This window comes from Thalia democratica, chromosome 7 (genome assembly GCF_965202585.1).
Source record: "Thalia democratica chromosome 7, ktThaDemo2.hap1.1, whole genome shotgun sequence".
NCBI lineage: Eukaryota > Metazoa > Chordata > Thaliacea > Salpida > Salpidae > Thalia > Thalia democratica.
Window position 1 is genome coordinate 52762149 of NC_139171.1, and position 22286 is coordinate 52784434.

The 22286-nt window shown below is 28.7% G+C and overlaps 1 protein-coding gene across 1 annotated transcript in view; it reads right to left on the reverse strand.

Annotated features, from left to right (window-relative positions):
• Window positions 1-7199: 7199 nt before the first annotated feature.
• The window catches only part of LOC145840655 (DNA-directed RNA polymerase III subunit RPC2-like), a 32917-nt gene continuing 17830 nt past the window's right edge, over window positions 7200-22286 (reverse strand). Inside the window, exons 20-28 of the mRNA XM_082947976.1 lie at window positions 21442-21551; window positions 21173-21247; window positions 18533-18634; window positions 17174-17282; window positions 16799-16939; window positions 15950-16079; window positions 14469-14582; window positions 13300-13429; window positions 7200-7966 (exon numbers count right to left, since the gene is read on the reverse strand). Of these exons, the coding sequence (XP_082804102.1) occupies window positions 7793-7966; window positions 13300-13429; window positions 14469-14582; window positions 15950-16079; window positions 16799-16939; window positions 17174-17282; window positions 18533-18634; window positions 21173-21247; window positions 21442-21551 (1085 nt within the window). The 3' untranslated portion in view covers window positions 7200-7792. The remainder of the gene's footprint in view (window positions 7967-13299; window positions 13430-14468; window positions 14583-15949; window positions 16080-16798; window positions 16940-17173; window positions 17283-18532; window positions 18635-21172; window positions 21248-21441; window positions 21552-22286) is intronic.

Genomic DNA, 22286 nt, shown 5'->3' on the forward strand with positions numbered 1-22286 from the left:
TTTAAATATTTTCACTACTTAGTATATTAAACTAATAAAAAAAAAATAAGTTTTTCTAAGCATCGGTTTTTATTTAAAACTTTTTATTTTTTAACTTTTAATTATATATATTTTAGTTTATTAAAAATTGGTCTCATAACGGTTTACTTCATAAATAAAGTAAAGTTATGATAGATAAATTTTGATTAACTATATTTTGTCTTTGTAAAACTGATAAGTCAGTTGCAAAACTTAATACATACGAAAGTTGTTTTGCTTTTATTGAATAACCATTTTTAATCTTCCTTATTATACTAGTAACCTAATACCCTGATTAATTTACATGTAAATTGAGTCTCACTAAAAATAAAGTATAATATAATAATGTAATAGAAAGTTTGTCGATGAAAGTTGAGTGTTAAAAACCATACAAAAAAGTAAATTATTTTATAAGGAAAGAGTAACTTTATTAAAGAAGCTTTTAAGAAAAAGCTTAATTATAACTAAGTTTTGTTTTGACTGACATAACTAGGTATTCTGGGTAGCTGTCAAATTTTCACGAGCGTAAAAAATTGCACGAGGGCACAAAATTGCACGAAGACACTTTTGCACGAGCAGACAATTTTGCACGGAGACATTTTAGCACTGGTTGAATTTTTTTTGCTTTTTATTTGTTTGTATTTTTTTTTTGTAAATTAGTTTTTTTTTCACTGTTACCCCTTACCCTCGGTTGGCAATTTTTATTTTTTGAAGGTAAATTATTTTTTTTAAATTAATACTTTTTTCTTTACTATCACTGTTACCCCTAACCAAGTATAGAGTCCCTCGGTCAATATTTTTTTCTTTTTGTTTTTTTTGTTGATTTATCCTTTAGTTTTTTTTCCGGTTTTTTTTTTAAATATATTTTTTTTACTCTCGTACAGAAATGACCCTCCGTGGAAAGTTGTAACTCGTGCAATATTGACCCTTGATGCTAAATTGTCCTCGTGCAAAAGTATATTTGTGCAATTTTGTTCCCTCGTGTAATTTTGATCCGTTCCCAGGTATTCTATACAGCAACTTTTTAAGCATTTATTGTGGCTAACATTTTTCTTAAACTTTAAGTCTGATAACATTCTTGGCCTTGAGACAAATTAAAGCCAAATTTAGATTCAGGACCATTCGAAACTTTGAAAGCTATATAGCATGTTAGTATGGATAGATACTTAAGTTACAATAAAATAGTTATTAAACGTTAGTAACTTTTCAAGTATTGTTCACAGTAAATTTTGTTACTGAAAGTGGATTATTATAACAAAAACTGGTTTCCAAAAAGGGGCAATATCGCCCCTTTTTTGACAAATTTAGGATGTCTGGGGGTAATTACTAGTTAGAGAGGTAATTTTGGGAAACTGAGTAGTTTTTACTTTTAATCCTGCTGCTTAACTAACTTTTCTTGCTACCTTGTATTGCGCTCTATCTAGTAAGGCGCCAAAAACGAAATAAACAACTTACACTAGACCATTTTTATTTCTAAGTTTTTGGTCAAGAGTTGAAAAAAAAAGAAAGGGATAACTGTGGGGATATTTAAAAGTTTTAAATTAAATGTTCTAAGACACTAGATGTTCTAGGGTTTGTAATGGAGAGTAAAAAAATAGGGCAGTAACTAGTTAGGAGGAAAAAGTTATATTTCAATATATACTCTGAAGTTATATATTGTAATGAAGAGTAAAAAAAAGGCCGTTTCGAAACTAAAACTATAAGAGCGCCCTGCGAAGGTTTTTACTTTGAAATTTGGTCCGCGAACACTAAGTGCCTACTGATTCCTGATTAAAGTTTTATTTTTTAACTTACTACTACGGGGACAATTATGAAAACAAAATTTAGAAAATCTCAAAATGTTCTTTTTTATTAGTGTAAATAAGTTGTCTTCAATGTGAGCACAGGAAACTGAGAAATTGAATAAAACGCTTGTTTTGTAAGTTTTTTAGAAATAGCTAACTAAACATAAAATAACAGTTCTTTTATGTATTAAAGAATACATAATACAGTGTATTTTATTGATATTCGTTTTTTCTAGTCTATGCAGAAAACTTATTTTCTAGCAATTTAGTGTGCACAGATTTTAGGAATGTATAAGACCACAAGTTTAAGTAAAAGGCTTTTTACGACTTAATATTTTATTAATCAATAATTTCTAAATTTGCTTGCTTTTACTAGAAAGTCACAACTATTATAAAAAAAATATTGAAAATCGAGTAACTATTTTGATAATTATTTTCATCTAGCCTTTAAAGAGCAAATATTAATTTTTTGAAATACTTAGATAAAATTTATGTATGAATAGCTTACGTATACAAACTTAGGTTTATCATATAGACAACAAAATAGACTATATTTATTTTCTTAGAAGCTTTTGGTAGTTATAGAATTTATAATAGTGTTTTTATTACTAAATGCCGCAAGAATTAATATTTATGTTAAAAAGACAGTTTAATTAAACTGAAATATTTTTTTTTTGTACAAGTAAAACTAAATTAATGTTGATGTAGTTATATCGATTTTAAATATTAAAAAACTAAATATTTTAATTTTTTTGGATTAAATGTTGTTCTGTTTTAATGAACACAACTGAGCTAAATTTATATAAAAAAACTAAAGAAAATCTCTATCTAAAACAAATATGTGTAATTTGCATGTTATTTAAGTGATTAATACTTTAAGAAAATGTACCATATGACCTTATTGTATATATAAGATCGGGTAGGTGTCAAATATGCACGAAGGGTCACATTTGCACGGCGTAATTTTTACACGATGGGTCATTTTTGCATGGGTTTAAATATTTTTAATACTTTTATTTCTTTATCAACTTTAATCTTATTTTTAATATTACTGTTACCCATTACATTCAATAACTTTATTTTTGTTTCTTTATTATTTAATTGTTTTTTCCTAAATTCTTTTTATTATCACTAAAACCCCTGACTCTTACCCTCGGTCGGTAACTTGTTTTTCTTCTTTTTTGTTTTACAAATTTATCTTTTAATTTTTTTAACGTTTTTTTTTTAAATCTTTTTTTTCACTCGTGCAAACATGACCCTTCGTGCATATTTGACCCGTTTCATAAAAAACACATTAAAAGTCTAATATGGTAAACTTTTGGCGAAAATATTTAGCCAACTGAAGTTTATCAACTTATCTGAAATAAGTATTCAAAACACTTTTAGAGAAATAGTTTAAAACTAGCAGCATATAGTCAGGTACTCGATTATTCTCAATATTATTAAAATTTTTAAACTAAAATCAGAGAAAACACATCGTTTTTCAGAATATGAGTTTTATTGAAAATGCATTGTACGTGGATATGGGCAACAATTTGGTGGCATATAAAGTAAACCAATACCTTAAGTAACGCTAACTGATTATAACTAATACAGTTGATAAAAACAAAAGTTTATTTTTTATTCATATGTAAATTTTTTTATGAAAATTACTCTAACCAGCTTTATTTTATTAAATTAAGATGATTGAAAATTTTAACAGAATTTTTTTTTTAAGTTTATAGTTTAAAAAGCCAAAAGTTATTTAAAAACAGTTGTGAAAATTTTATCAAAAAAGAAGATTCATAAAATAATTTTAGTCTCAAAATTGTTATGAAATTTTAACTGTTTATCTTTAGCTAAAGTTGCTAAATGTAATGTTTTACTATTTTTAAATTTAAATTAGGTTTTAGTTTACATAAAAATAAAATTTTTTATTACTTTCACATTTTATGTACTGAATTTTTTGTTATTTTTCTCATGTCACAAAACTTGTAGCCAATCTCGGGACATTCTTATATTTCATAAAATAATTGCCCATTGCAAAAATTAACTTTTTTATTTTCTCAAACAATTTTTAATAGTATAAACCAATGGCGTCGCGTGGTATTTTTCTTAGGTGGTGCAGAAAAAAAAATCCGAGTTTAAGGTGATCGATTTGCCCCTACTTGAGTTGTCCCTGCTCGAGTTGCCTCTTCTCGAGTTGCCTCTTCTCGGGTTGCTTCTTCTCGAGTTGCTTCTTCTCGGGTTGCCTCTTCTCGAGTTGCCTCTTCTCGAGTTGCCTCTTCTCGAGTTGCCTCTTCTCGAGTTGCCTCTTCTTGAGTTGTTTCTTCTCGAGTTGCCTCTTCTCGAGTTACTTCTTCTCGAGTTGCTTCTTCTCGAGTTGCTTCTTCTCGAATTGCCTCTTCTCGAGTTGCTTTTTCTCGAGTTGCCTCTCCTTGAGATGCTTTTGTTCAAGTTGCCTCTGCTTGAATCGCCTGTGCTCTGCTTAGCTTTGTTTTCATTTTTTGTTTATAATAACTTGTGGAATGGTACTTAAACCTGTACTGTTTCAGGGAATTTTCAACTTAGCTTACTTACCGCAAGATATCCATTTTGCGGTAATTCTTGAAGAAATTTTGCTGTTTTGAGTTCATTTGCGGCAGTCAGCTAAGAGTTTGCGGCAGTGAAGTGAGCAAAATGGTCGTTTTCTAAATTGGAGTTTTATAAGAGATTTTCTTCTAAAAAATAACGAAAACGTTATAGAAACTTAATTTTTTCTTACAAAATTTTAAGGTGGTGCAATTGCGGCAGTGCAACACCCCACGCGACGCCCCTGGTATAAACTACTTCATACTTTTTTAAAACATCATAAGTCTTTAAAATAAAAAATATAAAATGATTAACAAACAGTGTTAACCTTTAGTTATTTTTGTATACTTTAAACTAAACTTAATACTTATTTATACCTCTCTATAAGTAAGTTTTCATTAGTATATAAGTTTTAAAAAAGGACTAAATGATACGGGTACAAAAGTTTTAATTTTGTTTACATAATAAAGTTTTTCACGCCATCAACAACTTCTTAATACATTTAATATTGTAAAGCTTATTATAAGTTTATTACTTGTCCAACATTAAGAAAACTGTGTCTAAATATAGAATTCAACTAATTAAAACGAAAGAACTTGTTAGTGTTTCAAAGTTAAAAGCAGTAATATATTTGAAACTAAAATGGATAAGCAAAACCAAAATTATCTAATAAAAACTGTGTATTTTTTTTACATTCAGCTCATTTATATATAGTTGAAATAGTTTTTACTAGAAAATGTTCTTGCATTAATCTTTTTGATAGATATTATGCAGTTATTCAGTAGCTGAGGCATTAGCCAAACTAAAAGCTTATACTTTTAAAATAACGTTCAATAAAATAAACTTCAGAAAGTATTTTAGCAGGGTTCGTGCGCGAAATTTTTTTCATTTAGCCTGACTGAGACCAATTTAGCCTGACATTTTTTCAAAGTAAGGAAAATCCCCTTTAGAAGTAATCTTAGGTATTGGGGGGTCTTGATTAGTACTATTATAGTCTCCGACTTCAATCAGCTTTATCTCAAAAATATTTTGAGCTTTAAAAATCTGCAAAAAGCAACTCATAGCTTAGTTATAACTCAATAAAATAAGACTAAATTGTGAAAAAGGTGATTGACCCCTCCCTATGCTATTAACATAACAAATTCAGTAATAAGTTTTAAAATGAGTGTTATATATAATCTATTACTAGTGTAAAAAGTATATATATATTACTAAATACAATTGTTTAATTAAATTAATCACTAATAAAAACATTATAACCAGATGATTTACATTAAAACGACGTAAAATGTTGTGGTTTAAAAAAATTCAAAATGAAACGCTTACAGGAGTATTAAAATTCAAACAAACAGCTAAGTTGTTGAACTAAACTGTAATGTTTAATAAATTTTCATAATTATGACGTATATAATCTACTCAAAACAAAATAATGAAGATTCTAAAATTTTTTTAGAGATTCAACAAACGGTTTTAAGCGTTTATTTTTACAAATACTAACTGATTTTGTCTTTAATAACAAAATCTTTATTTAGAAATAAATTCACATCTCATTTGATCTTAAAAAGATTTCTAAATTTTTTTAAATCAAAGATTTTCAAGCACTTGAACTGAGAAAAACTGATACTCTCAAGTTTTTGAATAAAAAACTGATTTAGCCTGACGCGCACGAACCCTGTTTTAGGTACTTTCAATTAAAATAAATTGTTTTTCTTTTTAAGGTCGAAAACATCAACAATTAGTTTATCTGTTTCGGGGTTTCTCAAGTCATTTGTGTCACCTTATTTCTGAAGTAAACTAAAGAAAAAAAATACTTTAATTAAGTAAGAACAAAAAAAACAAATACTTTTTAATATATGAAGACGAGTCTCTTTTACAAAAGATACATCAGCTAGATTATACTTAAAAAAACTTGGAAAAATGTTTTATTATCAAATTTTTTTAAACCATAAATACAGTTTTATTCTTAAAAATGCTCTTGGTATACTTACTTTTTTCCTCTTAAGACTCATTTTAAAAAGGTTTTATTGCAACTGTTTATGCTAATCTAGAGGAGGAATATTACTATTTTTTCCTGTACACAGAAAACAATTCAGTAACAAAACAGGCTTAATTTTATACTTTGAAATAGTCAAAGCTCAATTTTTCTTCTTTTTCTTAACAACAAATTTAAAACCATTTTTAGTAGTTATAAACGTTTTGCTTTGCCATATTTATCTAAAAAGTTATGTATTGGAACATAATTATAATACTAATAATATGATAATGTTTAATATATTCCAAAATTTAATTATTCAGCTAAAAATTCACTTCATCAGGTGTAACTTTTAAGCTAAAAAGTTGGCGATTTAGTTATAAGTTTAGCTAACTCTTAACAACTTATTAGTTTTTTAGACTTCACATGAAAATTCTAATAAAATTTTTTTTATAACTTGCAAAACAGGTCTTTGAAGAATATCTTAAACTACTTAATAAAGTTACTTATAAAAAACTTAAACATGGTAATGTTACTACTTAATAAAGTTTTACATTATTAAAAAAATATTTTCAATAAATCTATATTTTTAGCATCAAATATTTTTATTTATTTATAATAAAATTTTTCAGAAGAAACAAGATACATGCCTTTTAATGACCTAAAACACGTTTAATTTACTAAATTTATTAAACAGTAAAGAAACTTCATTAACTTAAGAATTTATCAAACTACATCTTTTATCTGTTGTGTATTTTTAAGTAAAAAAAAGTTATATCTTTGGTAAATTAGGCTATAAAAATTATTGTAGTAATTATTATTAATTTTCAAATAAATTTGAAATACATCAACACAATGGGTAAAACAATAAAAACTTTAAAAATTTCAAAATTGTTATGTAAAATCACAGCCTAAAAGATCTTTATACTAAATTGAAAATACGAAAAAAATTCAATTGTCTAAACAAAACTCATATAAACAAAATTTCCTACAAGTAATTTTTGTTTGCGGTTTCAAAATACCTAAAAACTATTAACTAAAATCCAGAATCGAAATTTCACACAAATATGCAAATTATCCACATATCACGTTTCTTTCTTTTAAGTAAATTTTATTTCAAATCAAATTACTAGATTCCAAATCCAATATTAAATTAACATGGTGAACATTGTTATAGAACTTAATTCTAAATTTTCTTAACAAACTTGATACCTGAAACCACGGCCAAGCAAAAACTACATAACAAACATCGGGGAAAGCACCCGAGGAGAGAAAAAAATAAACCAAACAACTTCCGGGCGTTTAACTTGAAAACTATAACCGTTGGACGCGCTTGAGTTCCGAATTTTAAAAGCACAGAAAAGCAAGCGCGTTAATTTAAATACAAATCAAACTTCGGAAACTGCCTTCTGCCAACGGGCGCGCTTATTAAAAAGAAACAAAAACAAGCGCGTTCTACCGAAGGTTTCTACCTGAACCGCTGCTGCAGCCTCAACCTGACGACGACGTTCATGCTGATCATCTCCTGCACGACCAGCTTGAACGCGTACGGGACGGTTATGGTGGACAGCCTGCCCCGCTCCTTGCAGTACGCGCAGTACCCGTCCCACCCCATCAACCCGCACTTGTTGCATACGTCGATCTGAAAACAATAAACTTTTTTTTGAATTGATTTTTTTTTTAATTAGTTTAAAAATTTTTCTGTTTAAAACTGAGACAACTTTTTCTGAAAACAATCTGAGTTGCGAAAGTTTTGAATGACCATAAAACCTATTATGACTTACACCTGATGCTCATGTATGAGGGCTTGAGCAATAGAGCAGTGTGATTTCTATTTTATGCTAATAAAACTAAACTAAATGCGTATTGCCAAGATTAATGTGATTTAAAAAAAAATCAACCTGGCATTCTTTCAATGATTTCAGTAGCTTCTCCAGCAATATACATATATTTTTAATTTTTTGAAAAACCATACACTAAACCAGGGGTCGGCAAACTGCGGCCCGCGAGGTACCTTTTAACTCAATACATATCGTTTTGTAATCACTAAAAAGAAATTATTTTGGGGAAAAGCTTTCAATTAGGCTTTTAATATTAAACTACCAGGGTTGCCACTCGTTTTTTCAAAAAATTTTCAAGGTTTTCCAAATTTCTTCCAGGTTTTCAAAAAGTACACATTTTTCGGTCTATTTTTAGTTTAAAGTTAAGTTTAAGGTAAGAAACTGTGTTAAATAGTATAAAAACATTGAAAAGATACTGTAAAAAGCTACTTTAAATATGTTTTTTAATAAAAAAAAAATGATGATGACAATTTTATTTTACTTATATGATAGATTTTTTGAGTGAAATCGAAATTTTACTACTGAACCAGGGGCGTCGCGTGGGGTGTTGCACTGCCGCAACTGCACCACCTTGAAATTTTGTAAAAAAAAAAAGTATCTATAACGTTTTCGTTATTTTTTAGAACGAAATCTCTTTTAAAACTCTAATTTTGAAAACGACCATTTTGCCCACTTCACTGCCGCAAACTCTTAGCTGACTGCCGCAAATGAACTCAAAAAAGCAAAATTTCGTCAAGAATTACCGCAAAATCAATATTTTGCGGTATGTAAGTTAAGTTAAAAATTCCTTAAAACAGGACTTGCTTAAGTATCATCTACAAGCTATTGTAAACATAAATTAAAAACAAAGCTAAGCTACTGCAAAGTGCAAAGGATTAAACTTAATTTTTTGTACCCACTTGTTTTTTTAAATTTAAAAATCACTTCTATTAAAACGAAACAATGAAAGAACAAAACTTGTCATAAATTACATATTTTGAAAAAAAGATAAAAAACCTAAATCACCAAAGTCTTAAAAATTTGATATTTTATTTTAATCTGTTCACATAAACTTAACTATAACTGATTATTGTTATCACAAGGTTAATAAAATATTCAATTAAATTATATTTAATGTAAAATTTGAGTTCTGAAATTTTTTTTTAAGAAGTTTATTATAAACTTCTAGTTTACTCTTACAGAAAAATAATTTAGATTTATTGTAAATAAAAATTAGTATTATTGAAACAGTCACATATTTAAATAAAGTAAATAGCCTTAACTTAGAAACTTTGATTACTTAGAGTAGTTTAACATTTTAGGAAAATTTAGTCTACCTTATATGACTTTTGGTTTAAGTTTTTCATAAACAAAGCAAAAATTTAAGATAAAATTGTTGAAACATGGTTGCCTTGTCACATAATCAGGATAACTTAGAAATTAAAAAAAACTCAATATGACCCAAGATAAATTAAAACAGGCCAAATTTGAAAAATATTCAGGCTGACTAAAGCAGTTTTAGTTTTTTACTCTGAAAATAACAAACTTATTTAAAATTAAAAAATAAGTGTTTTACCCCTATGGCCACTTGAAAACTAACTAATCATTTTTTTTACTGCTATAATGATTACATATTTATAATTTATCTTTAAATTTATTGAAAAGTCAACAGCCTCACCAACCAAACTTTAAAAAATTGAGCTCATGAGAAAAATACTGTCATCAAAATGAAAAACAAATTAAATTTAAATAAAGAAAACATACCCTTAAGAACTATTGAATTTTTAACCTCCATCAAAAAAACATTAAATTTAGAAAAAAGTTGATAAAAATCTTAATGTTTGTAAAAAAAAATTGTGCAAAATAAAGAGGGGTAAGGGGGGGGGGGGTGTATAGGCTCTTTTTTATGTTGTTCTTATTATAACTTTTTCAGAAAGCTAATAGTTACTCTTTAATAAACTTGAAATTTCCAATTAAACTTTCAGATACAACCGGTCAAAGCCAGAGAGTACAATGATTTATTATACAAGGAGCAAACCAAAACAGCAAAAAAATACAATTTTACTGAAAACCTATATTCTCGATAATTTTTAAAGCAATTTTTATCTAACTTGTTCATCCTACTTTTTATAAAATTTTATACTTTTGTTGAAGAGAAGTTTTAAATTTTTAAGTATCAATATATATGTTTATATATACAAAATAAATTACTTTTGTTATAACTTTTTATTTCTTAGTGTTTTAAATATCTATTTTAGCAAATTGTTTTGTTTTATAAAAGAAGCATATAAAGATTTTGAGGCAAACATATAAAAAAAAGATATGATTATAGTGATTTGATTTATTTGTTGTTAGTTTATATTATATTAATAAGGATTCTTTTGTACCTCTGACTGTGAATTACCATATCTCAAAAATTAATACGATTTTTTTTATATTGATAAACTTGTAGTTAAGTTAAAACTCTATAAAACAATTTTAATAAAATAATTCTAAAGTAGATGTTAAGGGCTTAAAAGGGGGGATGGGTTAAAACACTTTTTTTTAACCCTTTTTTAGTTTGTGCCTCCCATAAGGAACCTTTTGTTGCCTTCGACTTTGACCGACTAAATCTAAAAAAATATTTTAAATTTTTTAAATCTGTAAAAAGCATTTTGTAGCTTAGTAAAAACTACATAAAATAAGATCAAATTGTGAAAAAAGTGTTTCATCCCGAGTCAAGGTCACTCAGGACAGTTTTTTGACTCAAAGAGTGGCAACCTTGTTTTTAGAGTGGCAACCTTGCTTTTGTTTTTTTTATACTGAAACTGTTTATTAGTTTACTCTGTATAACTAAAACAATTTTTCGTTGAACAAGGTAATTGCTATTTTTATAGATTTTATAACTAGGAAAATGCAGAAAAATACTAGTCAAGTAAATTGGACAGTTTCTAAGCTTAAATCATGCCAGTTATCAGAGTTAACAGAGGAAATTATGCCTGCAGTTGAAATTTTGTATAACATCATGCAATGCACAGACTTAACTGTTCAAAAAGTTAAAGAACATTTGGAAACATTTCAAGCTGCACTCAATAGTATAAGAAATTCAAGTAGTACAGAGAATGTTAAAAAAAGCCTTTCTTCTTCAGCAAAAGAAGTCTGTGATAGTGTCAGCTTCAACATCACTGAAAGGTTCAAGTTTTCAGGCCATTTAAGAATTTTGCAGTTATTTTTGGCAAAATATTTTACTGTTTATAAATCTTGTTTTCCTTTAAAGCTTATAGAAACAGTGAAGAAGTGTTATCCTGTAGTTGAATGTAAACAGTTAGAAAGAGAACTGAAAACATTTTATTCACGTACAGAAATGCATCAGGATGCTTTAGTGAAAATATTGTTATATCTTGAAGAACATAACCTGACTAAAATATTTAACGAGACTGCAAATCTTCTTAGAATTTTGATAACTATTCCCATGACTAGTGTAGAAGCTGAAAGAACATTTTCATCTTTGAAAAGGATCAAAACATTTTTGAGAAATACCATGGATCAGTCAAGGTTAAATTCTTTAAGTGTAATTTCAATTGGTAGGGACTTACTTAAAAAATGTACTAGTTTCAAGGAAGAGGTGATGGAGAAGTTTATCAACCAAAAGGAGAGAAGAATGAATTTTAGTTACAAAGGTAAAAAGTAAGAGTTTAAGTATTTATGTTTGCAAAGTTAGAACTTCAGATTTATTTTTTAGGTATACATTCAGTAGTAACCATTTTCTGTACTAAGCAAGTTTAGTTTTTCTTTAAAAAATTGTAATTTGTACATAAGGTTTTCTTTGTTTGTAGACTTTTTAATTTACTTGACAAGTATAAATAGATTTTTTATAAATTAAATATTAGTAAAATAATTATAAATAGTTTGATGTTTAATTGATCCAATATTTTTTAACTAAAGTTGAGGCTAAAAGAAATATTATTTCATTTGCTGTATTTTCTTGTTATAATATTAGTCTGTTTAATCTAAATTGTAAGTTAGAGACTTCGTAAAATTTGATATTTATGAGCTTGCTTATTTTACTTTTGTGTTTTCAACTTAGTAGTCAAGCTGTTTTTTTTCAAACATCAACAGTTTTAATTAGTTATAAGTTGATACTCGTTTATTTTTTTTAAATATTTAGCAGTAAATAAGCAATTATTTTCTACTTGGTAAAATAAATTTTACTTAAAATTAACTTGCAGTTTGTACAAAACCTTTTTTTGTTTTGTTTGTAGACTTTTTAATTTTGTTGCCAAGTCTAATAAGACATTTATTATTTTGTTAAGTTAAACATTAGTAAAATAACTATTCTTAGTATGATGTTTAATCAAATATTTTTAAATAAAGTTGAGGCAAAAAAAAGAACTAATAAAGTTGCTGTATTTTTCAATATAATGAAAATTTTTCTTGTCTAAATTTTTTCTACTGTTAGTTTAAACTTTAGAGCCTTCTTAAAAATTAATACTTATAAGTAAGCTAACATTTTTTGAATCTTTAAAATTACTAAATTTTTTTTTCTATTCCTATATTTACTTTAATTTTCAAAGTATTTACCTTTTTTTAAAAGTTATTTTCTAAAATAATTTCTTTTTGAAAAAATAAATGTTTTATTTTTTAACAAAATTTCCCAAATTACATTAGCAATTTAAAGTAAAAATGATTTAGAAAAAAGTCTTTATTTAAGATAAAAAAGAGTTTTAAAGTAGGGGATTTTTTTAAATTCTGCACCACCTAAAAAAAATACCACGCGACGCCACTGTACTGAACATTAAAAAATTGTTGAAATTCCAGATTTTTATAGTGATTTTTATAGTTTTCAAAATTCCATGTTTTTCCAAAATTTCCCAAATTCCAGGTTTTTTCAGGATTCCAGGTAAAGTGGCAACCCTGAACTACGCATTACTAATGCTCTACTATTGCTTTTTTCATCACAAATTTGGTTTAACATAATATTTTTATGTTGATTACGTCAATTAATTTGAAATAACTGCGGCCCGCGGAAGAACTTTTAAAAACAGTGCGGCCCGCGAGCAAGTTATTCTAAAAAAATGGCCCGCCACCTATAAAAGGCCGCCGATCCCTGCACTAAACTAAACGCGGGTCTCTAATGCAAATCTAAACTGTACAAGCGGTTACAAAAAATCCCAACCTTATATTCGTCCGACGACTTCAGCAACCTCTCCAGCAGCAAGGAGGAACCGCCGTACCCGATCAGGCAGTCCCTTTCCATTTCTCCCAACCTCAGCCCGCCGTCCTTCGACCTTCCTTCCAACGGTTGCCTGTCGATCCGATACACATTGTTTAACAATAAATTACATATTTATAACAAAAATTTGTATAACTTTTTTTTAATGATTGAAATTTATTAAATAATACTTTAGTTATTTTATAATATATTTCAGCGGTTGCTTGTTGACCCAGTGTGTTGCATTTAAAATTTTCTTTTTGCACAAACAGCGTTTATCTACTTTGAAAACACTTGATGATATTGCCGATCCAACACAGTCTATTGTACAACGTTTAAAAATATTTTAAAGCCCTCCTCCAACGGACAAACTCGTCTAGCCAGGCTTCTGACTGTTTACAACTTTTTTTGCTTGAACATTGTTTATTCAGCTGAACCAGAATTTACTAAAAATGGCTGCACAATATGAGTAGAATCACACTGTGGTGATTTTCGTGTTTGTTATTACTTGTTGAACTAACATATATTGTTGCGTGCTTTCAAAATTTTATTAATCTTTTGTGCATATTGTGTTTAAGTAATAAAAAGAAACATTTTGCTCATCATTTTAAATTACCCTTTTGTTTATATATGAAGAGCTATGTAGTTCAGCAAAGTGCTTTTTTTGAGCATGTTTGTTTTTATTTTTTAACAGGTAGTTCAGTGTTCGTAAATTTGATGTAATGAACAACGAGTCACTCTTCACAATGTACTTATTAAATTGTATTTCTTTTGTTCAAAGTTATTCTTTTGCAAAGTTAGTGTTTTATTTGCGCAGAAATTTAATTGTTTTGATTTTTTTTGGGATGATAAACAGAGGAAAATGTTTTAGGTATAAGTATTAAAGCCTTTCCTTAAGTTTTTGAATGAAGTTTTCAAACTTTTCATGTTTAGCAACTTCATATTCTTTAATACTAACAAAACATTAAAAAAAATAAAAAGTATTGCGTCATAAACAATTTTAAACACTACATCAAGTAAAATTTCACTATACATACTACTTATCATAAAATATACACAACAAACAGTAACAACTGTTACAAACAAAAGTTGAAAGTTTGAAAATTGTGCAAACAACACTGAAACACACGCACCTGGTGAGCGAGTGCATCTTGCCGGTGGCCCTGGCGTGCATCTTGTCGAGGACCATGTGTTTGAGCTTCTGGTAGTACACCGGCCCCTCGTACACGTAGCACTCCAGCGGCTCGCTGTGAAAAAATAATTCGATTTTAAAGATAGGTCCATCAGTTGGCACAATTAGGATATTGACATAACGTAAATAATAGTTTAACAGAATACAGGGTTGCCACTCCTTTTCTCAAAATTTTCTCCAGGTTTTCAAAAATTTCCTCCGAATTCCAGGTTTTTTGCCTAAATTGTCAAATTCCAAGTTTTCCCAGGTAAAGTGGTAACTCCGAGAGAAGCATTCAAGCGCTTCTTTGCATCAAAATCAACATGCTGATGACAACGATTTTAATTTTTTTCCAGACTTTTATTCTAGTAGAAGAAACGCGTTAACTGGCTAACAGAACTTCTCAAATCAAACTTAAAAAAAAAAGGGAAACGAATGTCTGGGTCGAATCGTAAACTCGATACAAATGATAATAAAAGTAGCTGATTTTATCTTCAATTAAAAAACGCGAGTAGCATTTAGTTTTGAAAACATTTTATAACTTTTTGAAAACACGCCAGAGAAAAAAAAATCAATTTGTTCTAGCATTCCAAGTATCAAAACAAATCAACTTGTAAAATTAGTTTGATCAACATAGGGTTGCTACTCTTTGAGTCAAAAAATCTTCATCGAGTGACCAGAAACTACCCTGAGTTTTTTCAAACCCTTAAAAATGCTATCATTTATTAAAAAATTACAATGTTAATTTTAAAACTATTGAAGAACTAGCCGCAAGGCTAAAAAGCTTCTAAAAAAGCACTTAAAAATAAATTAAATTAAAATTTTTGAACAAAATATTGAAACTGGATAAACTAAATCTCATTCTAGGTCTAGAAAAAAACTTCCCTGAGATAAAATAATAAATTAAAAAACTTCCCTGAAACTTTTAGAAAAACAAAAACTGTCTTGAGTTAAAAAAAAGTATCTAAATTCCCTGAGTTTACCTGAGTGTGTGGCAACCCTGTCAACAACAAATACCTTGTATTTAACATGTGAGTATGGTTATTGTAAAGCCTTATCGATGGACTTATCTTCCCAGATTTCTAAAATCTAAGAAGACAAGTTTATCATTTGGCTCAGGGCTTCTGACTTAACTTTTTAATTTAACAGACATATACATAAAAAAAAAGTTTTTTGGAAACACGTATCTAATATTACAACCAACTCTTTTTTCCAGAAGCGAGCATGTCTTCACCGAAATACTTTTACCAGAAAGAGAAATTAACAAAAATAATCAAACACTGAAAATATCAAACCTAGCCGAATTGCAAAAAAATTCAACAAAATTTTTTTTGAGTTTTAAGAACCTAAAACAAAGTTGTAGTTATCATGTGATTGATCAAAGTTAAAATGACAAAAACTTTCAAGATAAACTTGATGATTTAAAAAACAACAAAATGTAACCCGGTCTTTCCGGACGTCAGTATGTCCTTGCCGAGGCTGTTGAACCCGTACTCCTTCAATATCTCGCTGATGTCCTCGATGTTGTCGCCGCTGAACGGGGTGGCGTTGTGGAACTTGCCGCTGTGCGCAGCTGTGATGAATTAAGAAAACTAGTTGGAAACACTGCGCTTAAAATTTAAACTCGAAGCCAATGGAGCAATTGATGAACTTGTTTTGGCAGTTTAAAATTATACAAAGATAAGTTCGTGAATTGACGAAGGGTTTTGCGACAACTTTTTCTACTGCACCTGCGCTTAAACCAAGTAGAGGTTTTAAAATCGGCTAAAAAATAAATTGAATAGTTTTAAGATTGATATTTTTGTTGTTGAAGAAGATTCAAACTAAAACAGAGTTGAATATTTTTTTTTTTCAGAAGTTGAACGAAGGTTAGCTCAGCGCAAAAAAAAAAAAGATGCTCTCCAGTTTTAACTTTTGTTAAATGCTGCTTAAAATTTAATAAAATGTTTTTTTTTTGGAGTTTAAGATTTCAAAACAAAAAATCTAACAAAACCTTCTTCTAAAATCTTCAAACAAAAAATTTAACCAAAATAATTAAGTTTCAATAAAGTATTTTGAGATTTGTAAAACAAATTTGTATATAGTACACGTTTGAGTAAAAACATTAACAAATAAAATCACCAAAAAATCTTAATAACAAATAAAATGTTAACGAATAAAGCTTGTTCAGCGATTTTTAAATCTTTTTTATCCAAAAAATCAATCAACTTACAAATAAAATCTTCAAAGCTCAATTCAGCGATTTAAATAATACTTTTCATCCAAAATATTAATCAAAATAAAACAACTTACACGCTTTTGCGCCGACAAACTCCAACAATTTTCCCACAGTCATCCGGGACGGGAATCCGTGGGGGTTCATGATCATGTCGGGAACCATCCCGTTCCGGTTGAACGGCATGTCGCACGCGTCGCACACTATTCCCACCACTCCTGAAAAGTTTAAATTAAAAAAAATCAGTTTGAAACCCTGTGTGCGCGCCAGCGTGGACTTTCAAAAGCCCGGGAAAAGAGGAGCGTCCACATTGGCGGCTAGGACGCGCTCCACGCGAAAGCAGAGAAACTTATTAAAAAGTAGTTTTGTCATTGGGTGCAAAAACTTAAAACAACTAAACATTAAATTTAGTATTAAAGTAAAACTTGAAACAATTTAATATCAATTCGAACCTTTCTGCCCGTGCCTGCTGCTGAACTTGTCTCCGATCTGGGGGATCCTCGTCTCCCTGATCTTCATCTTCACCAGCGTTTCGTGTCCCACCGTCTGGGTGAACAGCACCTGCAAAGCGCATAAAGTTGAGCAAAAATCAACATAATGTCGTGCTGTTCCTGACCACAAAATGTTGCCTGAAACATCAACGATATTAGATATTTTGTGTCAATGCAAACTTCTGCCAACTGCTGGACTTAAAGACCCATATTTTAAAAATGTGTGAAGATAAGTTCGTCAGCTGGGGTTTAGTTGCGTTAAATTCAAGTGGTTAACTGGGTCAAAATAAACACCTGTGAAATACTTGTACAATGAGCATTTAATTATTGTTATTAAAGATTAAAAAAAAAAATTATGACTGGACAGCTGCGTAGAGAAAAAAAAAACACCCTGTTTATATTGAAATGGACGTTTAACATGAAATTATGGGAGTTGGTAAAAAACTTTAGCTTTACGACGTGAAGTCATACCATCTTCACTACAATATTTAGTATGAAACTATGCAAGTTTGTATAAAAAATCAAACTTTTAAGCTTGATAGCTGTGAAAAATAGTTATTTAACGAAATAGACACTTCCTTTTGAAAACTATTTTATTTCGATCAACTTTAAATGAAAATTATCGACTCAAACCTAAACTACCCACATTTATATTTTTTCTTCAAAGAAAAAAAGAAACATTCTTATAACAAATTTTACCTGAAAAATAAAACGTGATTTTGCTAATGAAAGTTTATGAAAAAAAGTTTTGAAACTCGAAAGTCTTATAAAAAACACAAGGTTAAAAAAAAACTAAGCTTTCAATTGATTTTAGAATGGAAACCATAAAAAAATCAAACCGTTTTTTTTTTTATTCAAAGGCCTCCTGCTAATTTAACATTTTTTTCATTCAACAGGGATTTATATATAAAAAAAGTAATGTTTTAGTTTCACATGGTACACGTTAAGATCTACCCGCGATCAAAATCCACCCAGTGTCAAATTCGAGAACCGCTTACCGATAGAGGGTAAGGGTTAGGGGTAACAGTGATAGTGAAAAATAAAAATAAAAAAATGCAAAAAATAAATATAGATAATGAAGAAAAACTGGGTGGATTTTGATAGTATACCGTTTTACAGATATTTTTTGGTTAACAACTTAAACTTAGTTACACAGAATTTTATTTTGTAGAAAACTTTAAAATCATTGCAATTAAAAAAAATACAGTTTCAGCCCCACATTTGTATTTTTTGGTGGAAAACTTAAAAATCAATTGGTAAGTAATAAAAAAGTAAGAAATACAACAAATAATAAAATAAATCAATTGGGAAACCACTCACGTCGTCGACGACGGCTTCGGCGGGGCCCATGAACTTGACGTTCGCCTTCTTCGCTTCCACCTCACGAGTCTTCAGGTTTTCGGTCACCTTGTTGATGAGAACCTGTTGATTTTTAAATTTAAACTTATTTGTTGATGAGAACCTGTTAATTTTTGAATTTAAACTTATTTGTTGATGAGAACCTGTTAATTTTTGAATTTAAATTTATTTTGTTGATGAGTACCTGTTGATTTTTGATTTAAACTTATTTTTGTTGATGAGAACCTGTTGGTTTTTGAATTTAAATTTATTTGTTGATGAGAACCTGTTGATTTTTGAATATAAACTTAATTTGTTGATGAGTACCTGTTGATTTTTGAATATAAACTTAATTTGTTGGTGAGAACCTGTTAGTTTTTAAATTTAAATTTATTTTGTTAATGAGAACCTATTGATTTTTGAATTTAAATCTATTTTGTTGATGAGAACCTGTTAGCGGATTTTTGAGTTTAAATTTATTTTGTTGGTGAGAATCTGCGGATTTTTGAGTTTAAATTTATTTTGTTGGTGAGAATCTGTGGATTTCGAATTTAAATTTATTTGTTGATGAGAATCTGTGGATTTTTGAATTTAAATTTATTTTGTTGATGAGAACCTGTTGGTTTTTGAATTTAAATTTATTTTGTTGATGAGTACCTGTTGATTTTTGAATATAAATTTATTTTGTTGATGAGTACCTGTTGATTTTTGAATATAAACTTAATTTGTTGGTGAGAATCTGTGGATTTTTTGATTTAAATATATTTTGTTGATGAGTACCTGTTGATTTTTGAATATAAACTTAATTTGTTGATGAGTACCTGTTGATTTTTGAATATAAACTTATTTTGTTTATGAGAACCTATTGATTTTTGAATTTAAATATATTTTGTTTTTGAGCATCTGTTAGCGGATTTTTGAGTTTAAATTTATTTTGTTGTTGTTGAGAATCTGTGGATTTCGAATTTAAATTTATTTGTTTATGAGCATCTGTGGATTTTTGAATTTAAATTTATTTGTTGCTGAGAACCTGTTGGTTTTTGAATTTAAATTTATTTGTTGGTGAGAACCTGTTGATTTTTGAATTTAAATTTATTTTGTTGATGAGCATCTGTTGATTTTTTAGTTTAAATTTATTTGTTGATGAGAACCTGTTGATTTTTAAATATAAACTTAATTTGTTGATGAGAACCTGTTGATTTTTAAGTTTAAACTTAATTTTGTTGATGAGAACCTGTTGGTTTTTGAATTTAAATTTATTTGTTGGTGAGAACCTGTTGATTTTTGATTTTTAATTTATTTTGTTGATGAGCATTTGTGGATTTTTGAATTTAAAGTTATTTGTTGGTGAGAACCTGTTGATTTTTGAATTTAAATTTATTTTGTTGATGAGCATTTGTGGATTTTTGAATTTAAATTTATTTTTTTGATGAGCATCTGTGGATTTCTGAACTTAAATTTATTTGTTGATGAGAACATGTTAGCGGATTTTTGAATCTAAATTTATTTGTGGATGAGAATCTGTGGATTTATGAATTTAAATTTATTTTATCATTGAGGACCTGTTGATTTTTAAATTTAAACTTAATTTGTTGATGAGAATCTGTGGATTTTTGAATTTAAATTTATTTGTTGATGAGAACCTGTTGGTTTTTGAATTTAAATTTATTTTGTTGATGAGAACCTGTTGTTTTTTGAATTTAAACTTAATTTTGTTAATGAGAACCTGTTGATTTTTGAATTTAAATTTATTTTGTTGATGAGAACCTGTTGGTTTTTGAATTTAAACTTATTTTGTTGATGAGAACCTGTTGATTTTTGAGTTTAAATTTATTTTGTTGATGAGCATCTGTGGATTTTTGATTTAAACTTATTTTGTTGATGAAAACTTGTTGATTTTTGAATTTAATTTTTATTTTGTCAATGAGAACCTGTTGATGAATTTTGATTGAAATTGGGTTGGAAACTCAACGTGCTTAAAACATGAGTTGGAAGCCCGGCTGCCAATGGACTCGCTTATTTTCCCAAATTTTAAAAATCTGGGAAAGCAAGCGCGTTCAAGGGCAGAAAGCTTTTAAACAAAATGTTCACACCTCGAGCACAAGCGAACTGCGTTTTCTGCCAGCAGTTTTTCGTGGATGTTTTCGAAAAATTTTTGACCGAACTGAAAATTTCCAAAACTACATTGCAACAAGCAAACAAATTTGTTAGTGTTTCACACGTTTTAGATTTTTATACAACTATTAAAAAAGGTTCTACCAAAACGCCATATTTAATTTCATGTGTGTTCGCTGCAGCAGATAAACACATACTGGTTGGCTTTGGTGTCTTGAAAATTTTGACATTTCAACTTGACAGGTGAGAAATATTTTTTTTGCTATTTGAATTTTTTACAATTCAAATTCTACTGAAACCAAAAAAAAATCAATATTAATAATTGTATGCAATTTTACGCTTTTCAGTGAACTTTTAATTTAGAAAATAAAAATTCTTCCGGTATTTTTTTTAAACTTGATAACTTTTTTTTTCCTAACAAACAAACACCGGTTTTGTGTTTTTTTTAAAGATTTTTTAAACCAAAATTTTAATCCTAGTTCACAACAATTGAAAATTCAAACTCACGTCGCCTTTCACAACTTTGGTTCCTGGCCCCACGATGCCGTCCCTGTCCAACTTCTTGTAGTTCTTGTCGACATACTTTAAAAAAGAGTTAAACATACTGATTAGTAAATAATAGTATTGTAAATGCTACTTGAACAAAAAAAATCATGAAGAAAAACTCCTGCGTTTAAATTTATGTTAAGGACGGAAAATCTAAAACGTTTACATGCGATAAAGTGCACTGTAAAATAAAAATTACACATTGCAATCAATAAATTTATTGCACTCACCATCCCTTGCTTGCCCTGCTTCATGTTGGGCGGGTTTATTTTGTCCTTCATGTCAGTGTCGGCGCGCAACACCGTCGAGTACTTCTTTGTGACGAAACAGCGACCGTACCCTGAGTTTTGAAAGTTGAAGTTAATTTGAGCGGGAAAATTGAGCCGAGGAATATTACGGGAAGAAAAGTTCATCGGTTGACAGAAAAGGTTGGGACAAAAAAAAATATTTTTTTGTGAATATTGATAGTAGTTTACAGTGACGTTATAGTTTGAGTGACGAAACAACACCGAGTCGTTTTTAGCGGGAAACGTTAAAGTTTATAATCGGGTTGGAAACCCAGGGCCGATAGATAAACTTGTCTTGTTAGATTTCTAAAGTCTGGAAAGATAAGCTCATAAAGAGAGAAGAGGACCAAAACAAAAAAATTAAATTACTTCTTTATAACAAAAATTTTCGGTGTGAAAAGGTTAAAAAAAGTGAAAGCCCTGAGCTGGTAGATGGTTTATTTTAACAGTTTAAAAGGTCTATTTCCAACATTGAAAATACGTCAATATTAAGTAAAATAAAACATTTTTTGAAGACAGTTTTATATTTTTATGTTTTTATTCCTAAATTTGTACTTAAACCATAAAGTTCGTTTATAGTTACTACTCACATAAACAATATACATGCTTTCTTTCTAATGTGTGTTAATATTTTATAGACTCCGTAGATCTGTTTTTAAATTTATTTGAGAGTGGTGAAACGCCGTTAGTCGGAATAAAGTTTTGACACAAAAACATCTGCGGTATATATTCCGATTAGCTTAGCTTATCAGGATCTCCAGGATTTAACGCGTTTTAACGTTACATCT